This window comes from Taurulus bubalis (genome assembly GCF_910589615.1).
Source record: "Taurulus bubalis genome assembly, chromosome: 13".
Lineage (NCBI taxonomy): Eukaryota > Metazoa > Chordata > Actinopteri > Perciformes > Cottidae > Taurulus > Taurulus bubalis.
This window is the reverse complement of record NC_136601.1, coordinates 5,365,786-5,379,915: the sequence shown is the minus strand read 5'-3', so window position 1 is coordinate 5,379,915 and position 14,130 is coordinate 5,365,786. Positions and strand designations below refer to the sequence as shown.

General features: G+C 42.2%; 1 protein-coding gene across 1 annotated transcript; it reads left to right on the top strand.

The window, feature by feature from the left end:
- Window positions 1–2,418: 2,418 nt before the first annotated feature.
- qdpra (quinoid dihydropteridine reductase a) lies at window positions 2,419–13,231 on the top strand. The gene is made up of 7 exons (XM_079229099.1): window positions 2,419–2,543; window positions 2,630–2,722; window positions 3,569–3,665; window positions 4,362–4,502; window positions 8,332–8,440; window positions 10,057–10,140; window positions 13,092–13,231. Exons 1-7 carry the CDS (start codon window positions 2,460–2,462, stop codon window positions 13,192–13,194), a joined length of 711 nt encoding a protein of 236 aa, XP_079085225.1. The 5' UTR covers window positions 2,419–2,459; the 3' UTR covers window positions 13,195–13,231.
- The last annotated feature ends 899 nt before the right edge of the window (window positions 13,232–14,130 follow it).

Sequence of the window (14,130 nt, the reverse complement as noted above, 5' to 3'; positions counted from 1 at the left end):
AACAAGAACTGTTATTATGAAGGGTAAATAAAGACACAGAGCAACAACTTTAATATTTGTGTTAAATGTTGCAGAAGAAGTTGCTGCAGACAGCTGCCACTGCTGCTTCTCCACACTGACCCACATACAAATAAAAACAGAGAAACCATGGGGAGTATATGATATGAAGGCATATTCGTGGGATCGTAAGCAAATCAAAATGTGTTTGGTGAATATTGATTATGTGAGACTATGAGTATAAACTAGCGTTAACCGGCCATAGATGTTGCATTCTGTGGATGAAATCCCTTTAAAATCCCTTTTATGTATTAGGTTCTTGTGAGTGATGTTGCAAATCAATGAGCAGGACCATTTTATACCCTTATTGGATTTTACATCACCCAGAAGTGCCTTTATTTAAAACTGCACTAATCAATGGAAGGTGTCACTCGTGGTGATGAAACTGCAGAGAATTATTGCATGGCTGTAGCAGAGTGTCCCTTTAGCAGCCAGCCGATGAAAGACAGATGGAAAGAGTCTTGAAAGTGACAGTCCTGGGGGGGTGAGTGTGGGCGGGGATATAAACTCGGTGGTTCTCTGCTTCACAAGGAAGCTCCAAAAAAAAAAAAAAAAGAGGTGCGGATGATGGAGTCTCACGCAGAGCGGATGCAAGGACATTCAAAGAGGGTAAATGGAAAAGTAAGAGAGTTGAAGGGGTTTGACAAATAATGAAAAGTTTGAGACTTCACTACTTGCGGTACAGGGGAGGAGACACAAGAGGAGACAAACAGATGTTTTCACCCCCATTTCCACCAATTACATGCAATACATTTGTCAAGCCAATGATGCCTAAACATCTCCAAATCATTTGGAAAAAACATGATAGTTGGCAAGGAAAAGAAACCATAACACAACAAATGGGGGAAGAATAATTCTCACTCCACCTAGAAAAAGGCAAAAATAGTTTATATGTTTAAATTGCAGCACAGACATAAGTAGGGTAGGAGTCTCGCCGAAACAGCTTTACCAAAATTGAAAACTATTTTTGTCACACTAAGCTGGAGTAGAGTTAACAGAATGAATGTTCATTTAACTAATCTGCTACACTTGAAAAGAAATGCCACAATAATCTGGCTGCTCTAACTGCAAATGAAGAATCCCCAACAATGCCAATTAAATGTGGTTATCAACACTCTGAATTCAATATTACGCCAACAAAGGAGCATTAACTCAATTATATTAGATTCCTTAAGGAATAGCACAAGTAGTAGGATAGAATAACCGCCCATGGCAATTTTTGTGCGGACAAGTAATAGAACTTTAGCTCCATTAATCTGCTGGTCAAGTCAGAGAGACCGAGGAGAAACAACACAGTTGAATGTATGATGTTGCACTGCCATGTTTCTACGGTGGCCCAGAACGGACAAACCAAACATTAGCTTTCGTGATAGCCTTCAGCGTTTTTCCGTTACCTGAAGGCACCGTAGTTCTCTCACTTGGAGAGGGAGCAGTGAATGGAGAGGTGTTCAGTTGGTTGCAAGCTCACCACTAGATGTCACTAAATCTTACACACTGGTCCTTTAAGAGACGCTTTTAGGCTCCCTTTCAAACCTGGAAAATTGAGAATGTATTGCAGAGTATGACATGAGGGGAAATCCTTGAGCTGCATGGCCTTCTTCTTCGTCTTCTTTTTGAGTTTTTTGGCAGATGGCATCCAACAAAAGGTGCATTCGCGCCACCTACTTCCTTGGAGTGTGGACCAGAGTTATCTATCCCTTTTTGAAAATAAAAAAAATTAAATAAAAAGGGAACTTTATCAATTCGGTGCCCTAAATCCTTCGACTCAATCCTGTTTCTTTCAGCTGCATGTCCTGTGCAGAAGCTGGTACGACAGATGCCAATGTATTAACAATGTAATGCCGGGGTTGGCCACATGAGGCATTAATACCAACCAACTGTACACTTTGTCTCAATAATACATTTAACTTGTCCTTTTGGGCTCCAACGCATCTCTTTTAAAAAGCTTCCTGCAGATCCATGAAATGTCTTAAATGAGATTGTTCACACATATTTGCCCACAGGATTCTCTAGTTGTTTTTCCATTTAAAAAAGATAACATGACACACCATGTGTCTTCTCTAATGGCTCTGTAGTAATGTATGTGGGTTGTCTATGGATGCTCGTGAAGCCCAGAGACTTCCATTACAAACATCAGTTTGCTGCAGGCGACGCATCGAGATTGGAAATCGGGAATACCGACTCGGATTTAACGACTTCCCCGATTTGTGATGGCTTGCAGCAATATCCCTTGTAGTCGCGGTGTTTCCGCTCGTCTTTGAATGCAGCATGAGCTGCGCCGACTTGTTGCACAACCGGAGAAACGCCCCCTGAGTTTAGCTGAATCTCTGCCTTTGCTCTCTCACACACACACACACTCTCTCACACACACTGCTGCTATCACAACTCCCCAGAGCGTCAACATGGCTGCGAACCGGGTGATCGTGTACGGAGGGAAAGGAGCTCTGGGCTCCAAGTGTGTCCAACATTTCAAGTCCAAAGGATGGGTGAGTGGTAGCGGCCAATGCTAGCTAAACGTCACACAATGCTAACTGATAATCTCACTGTATTTCTTTATTTGTGACGTGAACAGTGGGTCGCTTCCGTCGACATGGCTGCAAACGAGGAGGCAAACGAGAACGTCCTCGTGAAGTTGAGCGAGTCTTTCACCGAGCAGGCGGGACAGGTGAGCTGCAGATGACAGCTGGCGTCATGAAGCATGCTTTATTATTTTAGGTTTCTGCCTCATTCATGTCGAGCTGAACAGCTAAAGAGACGGCGTTAGTGGCGTCGGATGAAGGCTGCACGTTGTTCTGTATCCAGTAGCTAATACATATGATGTGTTTACTGAATGTCGTTTTTTTTTTAACTGCTCAGTTTTGCTCATCTGTATGCTAATGGTGCGTTCAAGTCACATTTGAAAAAGAATGGAGAAAAGCTCGTGAATCTAAGAACTCTATATAAATATTTATTTTTGTTGGTTTGCTGCTTTTTGTTTAAGTTTATGTTACTGGAACAATTATATATATATATTTTTGTGTTTTATTAATTAATAAAAGTGTATATATTGTGTAGGCTTGTTTATTTTCTATTCGGTTTATCCAGTTATCCAACATGGACAGGTCACACCGAGATATATACATCTGATACAATAGTTAATGTACGTATTAGGCTATATTCTTATTGTATACAGGTTCATATATATATATATATACACACAATATATTTGTTTTATTGAGCAAGTTTACATGTTTTTTTTAAATGTATTCTGTAGTTAGTAGTTAGTTTTATTCACAGTTACCTTTGTTCCCTTATCATCCTTGCATTTTTTATTTTTTGCAATAATGGTTATAAAGAATCTCCCTGTCATCATCACTCGTTCATCACCTGCTAGGAATGTTTTTTTTTAGTTCGTAGTCCTGAATGCAGCGCAGAATGTGTGTTAAACATTTCCAGCCGGTGTTAGATCTGAGAGGCAGTCGCCCCGAGTCTTTGTGGAAAGGTGTTCGTAGTTATCGCTCGTTCTGTGCAGGTGACGAAGGATGTGGCCCAGTTGCTAGGGGAACAGAAAGTGGATGCCATCTTGTGCGTGGCGGGAGGATGGGCGGGAGGAAGCTGCAGTTCCAAAGGTCAGAGTTCAACCTCTTTGTGTGTGTGTTTGCTGTAACATTAATCATCAGCTATTTGTTTCCTGCAGCCATTCATGCGCAAAATTAAAAAAATTGCACTGTAAATAAAAAGCGAACGCTTAGCTTAGCTTAGCTTAAAGACTGGAAACAGTTGGAACAGTTAGCACGGCTCAGCCTGAAGGTAACAAAACCTGCTGAATAACACATTTCTTGTTTGTTCAATCTGTTGTGTAAAAATGACTTATTTTCAGATGGCTTTGTGCCATACTGTTTTTCCACAACCAGATACGCGAGGACGAGTCTGGTCCATGTCGAGAAATAATCTGATATAAACACCCACTTTGATTTTTCGACGGATTAAGCAAATTAGATGTAAAATGTGTTGATTTGTGAGCTTTAGAGGCGTTAATGCAGATTTTGTGTTACAGAGATTTTGTGTTACAGAGAGCCAGACCGGCTGTTCCCACTCTTTTGTGCTAAGCTAAGCCAGCCAGCGGCTAGGCGTCGCCTTATATTCATAACAGACGGATAATAAGAGTGGTATTGATCTTCTCATGGCGCTCTATCTGTGCCAGAAAGCCTGTTTCTCAAAAATGTTGAACTAAATAAGATGATGCGTCTTTTGAAAAGCACCGTTTGATAAACAAGAAACCAGCAAATAACAAAAAATGTATTATTTTTCCACGTCTCTCTCAGATTTATACAAAAACACGGATCTGATGTGGAAACAGAGTGTGTGGACCTCCACTATCTCCGGCCACCTCGCCGCTCTGCACCTGAAACCTGGCGGACTGTTGACTTTGGCCGGGGCCAAAGCTGCCCTGTCGGGCACCGGGGGTATGGGACACACACACACACACACACACACACAGACACACAGACTTTGATGTATCGGAGACTGGATTGCGCATACAGCTTTGTTGTCCAACCTGTCGATTCAAATAAAGCAGGTAACAGAAAGCACTGCAGGGCTTTGACCGGGGCATTGACATCCTGATCAGAGACACCGGGGGGGATTCTCACACGGGGAGGAAAAGGTGTCAATAAAATGGATCCGAGCATCAAAACAAAAACAGAGGAGGTACAATAGCTGATGCGCTCCGTGGAAGCAGCGTTTTTTCCATCAGAAACCTTTTACTCCGTTAGTGTCCTTGAGCATTCGACTCCACCCCGACCCGCTGTCTTATTTCACTCAATACGTAACCGGACGAGTAACAAACATGTGACTGATTAGGGTTCATTGGAGCAACTAAAAACGACGGAAGGAAACAAACAACTTTTCTTTTTGACATTTCCCTGACTATTATCATTTAATCTGCCCGTTATTGCCTCAATAGAGATAATCATTAGTTGCAGCCTCATTTGAAAAATAAATAAAACTTGTGCACCACTAGAGAGCATGAATTATACTAATAATAATAATTGACGTTATTGGTAATTGTATGTCACGCTGTGTGGATCTGAGCATCAAACACGATGATTTGTTGATCCAGCTTCTTGTCGGGAGGCTGAATGATCGCGCACAGGAAACTTTATCTTTATATTTTCGGATGGTGTACCCATACATTTTATTCTATAGAGAGGTGAAGTCCCACCCCTTCCAATGTCCCCCATGGGACCTTATTTCTGAATAAAATATCTAAGGCGTTTGTCAACTCCACGAGAAACATCACTTCCGCCACTTTTGGGATGTGGAGACTTTCTAATTACAGACGCTTTTTTTTTTTTTACAGTCTTTTACGACAACATGCAGAGTGCAAAATCATCTTTTCAAATTGACAAACTCCACATGTGGAATTTAAAACGATGTTGAATACCGTGCGTATTTATTCTAGGACATTAGGTCCCTTTGGAGGCGGGACTTGGCCTCTCCATAGTAAAGCGTTGTTGCTGTCCCACCAGCCGGCCCCTGTGGCGTCCAGAGAGGATCTGGTGTGGTGCCATGTGACGTCAGAGCTAACCATGTGATGGGCAGAGGTCCAACTGCACAGCGACGCAAAGCCCCGGCTCAGCACACAAAGCACACGAGCTCATTGGCCGCTGGCTTCTGAAGAGAATGACTCAGCAGTTGTGTCTCCGCACACATTGTCCACATGCACAGTCTGCGTTAATGCACTGATGCATCTATTGTTTTCCTTTTGACTGAGTTTGTATTTACTGGGAAGCTTTAGCTCCTCTGCAGAGGCAAGTTCTTTAGGTATGAGGTGTATTTCATGTACAAGAGGACTGTGGAAGTTATAAATGCATCTGTGTGTCGAAGTAAACATGAGTCAACATCAAGAGCCACATGTTGGGATTTATAACCTTGCTGAGAGGTACTTCCTTTCTTCTGTGTGCTCTGATCAAACAAAGTCAGAGGAAAGCTAATGAGCGTTGACCAAATCCAGATAATCTTTGCAGCGGAAACAAAGAGAAGCCGAGTCGCATAACTAATGGATTATTGTGAATTAAAGTTTTAAGAACGAATACCCGGTTAAAACCAGCCGAGGGTCACGTCAGCAAGGAAAGTGGTGAAACACAAACATCGATGCCGCTCTGAATCAATCCCCAATTACTTTTAGAAATTCCAAAGCCAATTTAACAGACCCAGAATGGGTCGTCAGACCTCGTGCGAGGCTTTTTAATAATCCTAACCTTTTGATTTGGGGTTTAAAATCAAGATTGAGCCCCCAGACGGAGAGGCGTCTTTTTTTTCTGTGCCCTCCGTGTGACTTTATTTTACCATAATCTCCAATCGGATTATCCTCTAAAATATGCAAAAGATAGGACGCACAGCAAACAATGGTATGCATTCTGTTCAAGCAGCTTGTTGCCCGTTATCTTTCCTCCAGGAGTCCAGTTTTTACTCGTGGAATCAGTCGTGCAGGAATCAGAACGGCCTTTGATGTGAAGACACTTGTCTGTTTGTCGTGTCGACCCGGGACTCGAGTATAATTTGTCTGAAGTCCTTTGTTTAGGCTTTCAGATTCTAGCTTCTTCTGATCCAATTTCCTGTTTTAGTCGTCTCCCCCGGAGCTCGTTGCTCCGGCTGTTCCGAAACTCAACTCGTCCGAGTTAAATGTTTACAAAGATTTACTGAATTAAAGCAGGCGGAACCACTCAAACTATTTCTAAAGAACACCTATCACAGGACAAACCAGCGTTAGCTGCAGTATCTAACGTGTGACTCGCTTAAAGAGGCATTGGAATTAGGTCAACATTTTATTAAAAATGCTGTTTTCATAAATTCCATTTCAGAAGAAATGCACAATATAACCAAAAATTATGAAACGTCATACTTGCAATGTTGGACTAAATTACCAAACAATAAGAGTTATTGATATGCATGAATGCTGCTAACTCTCGATCTGAATTGTTTCAAAATCATAATAATAAACCTTTCTGTTGAATTGTTTTGTTTCTTTGATGTGGGAGTTGCATCCACTCTCAGACTTTATTATTTCGGCTAATTATCGCTTCGTGACCACAGACGAGCCTCCATCTTTATTTTTTAATAACAAACTGTAGCTCAAAGTGAGAATAATACAAATGTAAAACCTTGAAAGAGTCTAAACTTCCCTTCGTTACTTTTACATGTTGCTGTCGCTCCGAAACACTTAAAGTGGGAGCAGATTACGTCTCAAAGACAAGTGAGATAATTAGCAGATAGTTGGTGGGTGAACATCGGCTCATCAACATGTGACCTTGGCTCATCAACATGTGACCTTGGCTCATCAACATGTGACCTTGGCTCATCAACATGTGACCTTGGCTCATCAACATGTGACCTTGGCTCATCAACATGTGACCTTGGCTCATCATCATGTGACCTTGGCTCATCATCATGTGACCTTGGCTCATCAACATGTGACCTTGGCTCATCATCATGTGACCTTGGCTCATCATCATGTGACCTTGGCTCATCAACATGTGACCTTGGCTCATCATCATGTGACCTTGGCTCATCAACATGTGACCTTGGCTCATCAACATGTGACCTAGGCTCATCATCATGTGACCTTGGCTCATCATCATGTGACCTTGGCTCATCAACATGTGACCTTGGCTCATCATCATGTGACCTTGGCTCATCAACATGTGACCTGCCATGAACAAGCTGGCTAAAGCTGGAGGATGGAGGCACGTTGGCTTCACTGTCTCTGGACTGGCGTCTCTACCTCGTGCCTCTTTCCTTTTTCTCTCCTGCTCTCTTTGTTAAAAAGAAAAGCTGGCTCTAAAAGCCCTGTCCCCACCCCTCGTTCTTATTGGTCATGGGATTGGTTTAGCGCGGTGGGCAGATGCTTTGCATTCTTCAGAGAGCTTGTTAGATGATGCTGTGGGGAGATGGAGGCACATACTGGTTCCAGATGCTGAAGCTACAAAACATTTCCTCTATCTACTTTATTTGGTTTTCAAAATCCACAACTAGCGATGTTTCATATGTAGTGAGTACATTGAACATGATTTTTGTTTCTTTTGCTCAACACAAACATACCTGGCTACCACTTTGGATTTAAAAGTCCTTAAAAGATGTTCCCACTGTAGCTCCTCCATTTTCCTTCCACTTGACCTCTCCCGACTGAGTCAATGCCATCCACTCCCCGGCACAGTGTGTGATGCTTTTGATGTTGCCCATCTCCCTCCTCCCCAAGGACATTAAAATAACTCTTCCATCTGCACCCTGCAGGCATGGTGGGCTACGGCATGGCCAAAGCGGCCGTCCACCAGCTTTGTCAGAGTCTCTCAGCTAAGAACAGTGGGATGCCATCAGGAGCCGCTGCCGTGGCGATACTGCCGTAAGTACTGCAGGGGAATGTTGTGGTGGCACTGGATGCACATTTAGTCCTGAGGTGGGGATTCAGGAATCGCAGGTGAGAGGTTATTAATATTAACAGTCCAGCAAATGTGTCTCCTGAGAATCAAAATCCCCTCCACATGCAGGCCTGAGAGGTGGTTCGGCCGGATGGCCATTTTTGCACACTGCCTTTTTTTAATCTTGTCTTTATTGGGACATAGTTAGACCTAGTTTTTCTGGTTCTGGAACACACATGTTCTCACTTATGTTGCTTACTGTTGGTAAGATCGTGTACTCCATGAGGAGAATAACCAACCAGAGTTTTTCTTTAAATCTCAAAAAGGATGTTTAGCTTTTAATTCCACCCGCTTCCTTGGAGACTAGAAGGGAAATGTGAGGGAATCTAAGTTGTAAGACTTATCGATTTTAATCAGACAGCCTCACTTTTAGACGGTTTAAAAGGATCAAACAAAACATTTGAAGATGTCGCTTTAAGCTTTAGGAAACGTATGTGCATTGTTTTTATTTGTTTGTGCATTTTAAATACAAAACAATAGACGGTGAGTTGCAGCATTAATATTTCTCGCCTTTGCACTTAAAAATGTTTTTGCATTGGGCTCGCACTAAAAATAGGAATAACTGCGCAAAGACAAAGTGTGATGCTTTATATATGTTATCGGTTAAAGCAACAAAAGGAAACGACCGTATTAGACTTTATTGAACTTTTAACATGATGCTGGTAAACTGCACAGCGCGCTTCTGGAAGGTCTTTGATGGAGCGCTCGCTCACTACTCGTATGTATTTTTTTGTCTTACATTTTAATAATCATTGTTGCCCTATATGCCCTCAATTGCTTTTAATCTGTGCCTCACAATTCTTTTGTCACGTACGACGGATACAGGAAGTGCGAGGTTGAAGATAAGCTGCGGGAGTAAAATAAAAATGGATAAGGCTGCCAATTTCACGCAGTAGGTCTGTGGTCGTGCACGTGATCCGTTTCCGATGAATGACGCACACGGAGGCGTTCGCATCATCGCGCCGCCGCCGCCTCCTCTGTGCGCTTATTGAATTTAAAAGATCTTTTTTTTCCTTTTTCCAGCGTCATCGTGAGAAGCTAGAAATGGGTTTTCTCTCTCTCTGGTTGTAGTTTCTCTCCAGCATGCTGTCACATCTGCTCAGCATTAGACCCATGACTTGCAGTTCTGTAACCGCCTGTATTCCCCAACCCCCAACCCCTGCTGCACCGCCGTATACCAACACTATGGAGTGTTTGTGCATGAGGGATATTCCTGTAGAGGGTGCTTGTACTTGCATCTAAAGACACTGCAGTACTCCCGGGTCAGGGTGTGTTGTTGTTTATAAGCTAGGACACCGAAACACTCCATGTTAATATTAGCATAGTGACACGAAAGGTGACAAGAAAAGCGTGCTGTGTTGAATTGCTAAGTGATATTTAAGGTCATGAATATGATAATAAAACATGATGCAAATCTTTTTTTTCTTCTTCTAACCCAAAACCCTGTGCTCTGTATGTGTGGAGGTGCCGCAGTCCCTCTCTCTCTTTTTCTCTCTCTCTCTTGCGCGCTCCCTGATTGTCATCTGGCTTAATTTGACAGGGTTACCTTGGATACGCCGATGAACAGGAAGTTCATGCCTGACGCAGACTTCGGCTCCTGGACGCCGCTGGAGTACATCGCAGAGTGAGTGCTGAAGCGGATGATGATTCAGAGTGTTATTTACGGGCTGTACGGCGCTCTGTGACATCTGTTTTACATCAATGTGACTTTAATCAATGTTTATCTGCTCTGGAGTCGTATTTTTTAAAAAGAAATGTTCATGCATCCTGAAAAAAAACACACCACCCAGTGCTTTTCATAGTTTTTATTTAGGGAAAGTCCTCCCTGCAATGCACTTCCACTTTTTCTTATAATAAAATGTGTTTACTTTAACCTCACATGCAGCCATACACAGCATATATTGCTCTCTTTTATTTCCCAAAATGGCCCAACACTGATCTTTTTTCTTTCTTTTTTTGCACCATACTGAAACATCTCATCTGTGCCCATAAACAGTAATAAGCGAAACATTGATTTATGCTCAACTGTTACTCTAAATCTGTTACTCGGATCTCAAAAGCGTGTTGTTTTTTCCCCATTTCCCTTCGTTCTCCGTGCCGCCGCCGCGCGCGTCGTTCAGACGCTGTACGACTCGTGTCTGACGCCGACGCCCGTCTGTTTTACACGCCGCCCTGTCGAGGCTGCGGCGTGCAGATAATTAGAATTTCTCTGTTCGGCGTTCAGTTTGCCAAAACGCTCTTTGATTCCGAGGGACCGACTGACACTCTGAACATCACGTTTAGCTGTTTGATGCTTCAGATCAGAGAAACAATTTTCAGCTTTCAAACTACCTTAAGTCACTGGCAACACCTGACGTAATGTGAAGACACTTGTGTTCAACAACGAGGAGCTAGAAGCGAGCGTAGAATACTAAGTACCATCGCTGTTTTTTTAAACGGTTATCTTTCAAGGTTTTTCTTTTCTTTCCATATAAAATCATTACATTTTATTACAGTAATCAAACCTTCCTCGATTGAAGCGGGTCTTCTTTGTGGTGTAAATGGACCCGGGTTCATGTCTGGTCACGTATTCACAAATGTATTATTAAAAAAGGAGAGAGAGAGAGAGACGGAGAGAATCGAAATATGACGTTTCATCACAAGATGGCCAAATGGATTTATGCTGATCTGGCAGTTCCATAATGATTGATGGCCCAGTGGTGCGTTGGTTTTTCCTGCTTGCTCATCACTGTAGCTCGTCCATCCGTCTTATTATTTATGACGTTTATGCTCTTGCTAATGTAACCCACATTTAATCCTCCTGCTGTATTTATAACACTTTCCTCGACAGGACAGTTGTTTGTCACGTTGGGGAAACTACAGTGATTAAGCTCGTACTAAACCTGCTCTCAGTATGAGAAGTGGCTTCTATGGATTGGATCCACGAGTCTCAGCTTTCTCGTCAAATCTATGCAACTCTGAGCCCCCCCCCCCCCCTAGTAAAAACAACACATTATACTCCATGTTTATTTCCTCAAACTGCTTGGGATTAGCGTGAAGTGATCTTGGGGCTTTTGGGGACCTGTAGAACCCCTTTTCAGGCAGGTATCTTGAGGTGAGAGGTCAAGGGACCCTCTGAATATGACCGTTCCAGCGAGTATTGTTCAGCCCCCTACAGACTAGCATCACTTGGTTGCTTCCACTGAATTCATTATTATTTATCCATCTTCTATTAAAACAACAGTGTCAGTGGGGGAAGAGGGTTCAATTCAAACTGTTAATTAATTCAGGTAATTAGTACAAAGGAAACTGTGTTTTGAGAGTACTAGAGCTCCCCTACATTGAGACAGGAGTTTGTGTTTTCCGCTGTGCGTAGGCCAGCAGAGATCAGATGGGATTTGATCCAGATTGATAATCCCCGAGGAAACGAGTGAGGGTCCGAGGACAGAAATGGGAACGTTCTATGTGTCCGGAAATGAAGGGATGTGGCACTCATGTCTTCATTGCCCCTGTTCGTATCTGATGTATGGCTTATGTCTACCTGGCTTTCAAATGACAAACTTCATTCATGAAACCTTCAAATGTCATTTCTGCTGCTCGTCGTTACCTTAAAAACACAAATCGTGAAATTAATTATTTAACATCCAAAATGTATGGAGGATCCAGGCTTTGTTTGCTATTGTTTGAAGTATCAACTTTATTTATTGATTTATTGACTAATGGAAGCCAAGGTTAAATGTGCAGCAATACGCACATCATTTTGTGATTTGAAAGGAGCAAATACAAGTAAACAATATGACCTTTTATATTAATGCAATCCTTAATAAAATCATACAGAAGTGAACCAACATGCAAATAAATGGATATTATGCATTCTATTCATTTTTTTTTTTTTTTTTTTTAAATCCCTCTAAATCGTATCTACTCTTGATGTAAAAAAAACAACTAAATATTTTTTTCTCAGTGGGCCCCATTAAGCTGTTGTCTCATCATGTGATGGATTATCCTTTTGATGTATTGTTTTTCACAAGGAACCCTGCGTTGCCGTCGTATATTGTGAAGTCTACATTATTCAGTTTTTAAACTGCATGTTTTTTATCGAGCACAGTTTTATTTTCCTGACACCGTCATTATACCTTCCTTCAAATATGTAAACTTTGAACATCCCTCATGAGTATCTTCAGTTGTGGCTCAATAAGGTTGTCGTCTATGTGCATTATTGTTTACTCATTCTTTTTGTCCTTAGCTTATTTATTTGCTTCACATTACTCTCTTTTTTGCCATTATTTTTCTTTGTGTTATAGCTTATAGTTTACTTTTTTCCACTGTCCTTTTCACATGTATTTCAGCTATTATATGCGTGAGTCAGTTTCAGTACTTGTTTAGGTTCACGTGACCCATTGAGTTTTTGATATTGAACATCATCACACTTCACACCCCGATGAAGACTTGTACTATACATAAAATGTAGAAAAGTGCAGCGATGCTCTTGAACAGACGAGGGATGCTCATAATAACACGAGACAAACAAATGAACACGTTGGGTTTTGACCGCTTCCTGAATAATGTTTGTATTTCCTTTTGGTTTTGCCCCAGATTGTTCTTCAAGTGGGCCGCAGGAGAGGACCGACCGGCTTCGGGAAGCTTAATGCAGCTGCTGACCTCCGGAGGGGAAACCCAGGCTGTGGCCTCGCAGTAGAAGACAGAGAGGAGCTGTGGAGGTGGTGATGGGGGTGGAGGGAGGCAGAGAGGGGGGAGATGAAGAAGCCCAGAGATAAAGACTGGTAGAGAAGGAGGAGGAGGAGGAGGAGGAGGAGGAGGAGGAGGAGGATATGAGGAGGAGGGTTTAAGGTTTAAGGGTGTGGTGGTGAAGAACAGAGACGGAAAGGAATTGGATAAAACAAGGAGGTGGAGAGGAGGCGGCTAAATGGGTTCGTTTTGAAGGGGTGGAGCTTTTATTGCAAAAGCAGCCGCAGAGCGCCATCTAGCTGTCACAGTCTGAACTGTGACACTCTCAAATTTTAGGACTCATTCAAGGTGTTCTTTCAAAGATCAGTGAAGTTAAATGTGTTCAATGAGACACGATTCACATCAAAATGTTCCTGCAGCTTCTACACAGTGAGCGCTTTCACACAGTCCTGATCCAAGAGAGGAAATTGAAGAAAACTGCTGAAAATGCATTATGTAACTTCCTTCAAAATGCACATCAGCATCTTCATACATGCATTAACTCCTTTTAACGTCTGTGAAAGACACACAGCATTGTGGGTCCATTGAGATCCGTAGACCAGTATCGACCTTGAAACTCCTGGAAGTCTCAGAAAGCCGCTGTCTTCTTCTCTCAAACGGACAATAAGGTCGAAGGTGAAGTGGCCTTATTTTATGTTTTGTAGACGTCAAAGTGTCCTTGTTGTCCGCGGTGCTCTGTTCCTGTTGTGGGTTTTCTAAGTCGTGTATTGTAACTGTGTGAAATTCACAATAAATTGAGTCAAAACCAAAGATTTTGAGGTTCAAAGTTCATTCTTGACTTGAAACTCAAGGTCCATTTAGTACCGGTTCTGGAGCTTTCAACTACTACACATGCCATACATCATATCCACTATGCCATCATTTTATTCACATACTGACATTTTAT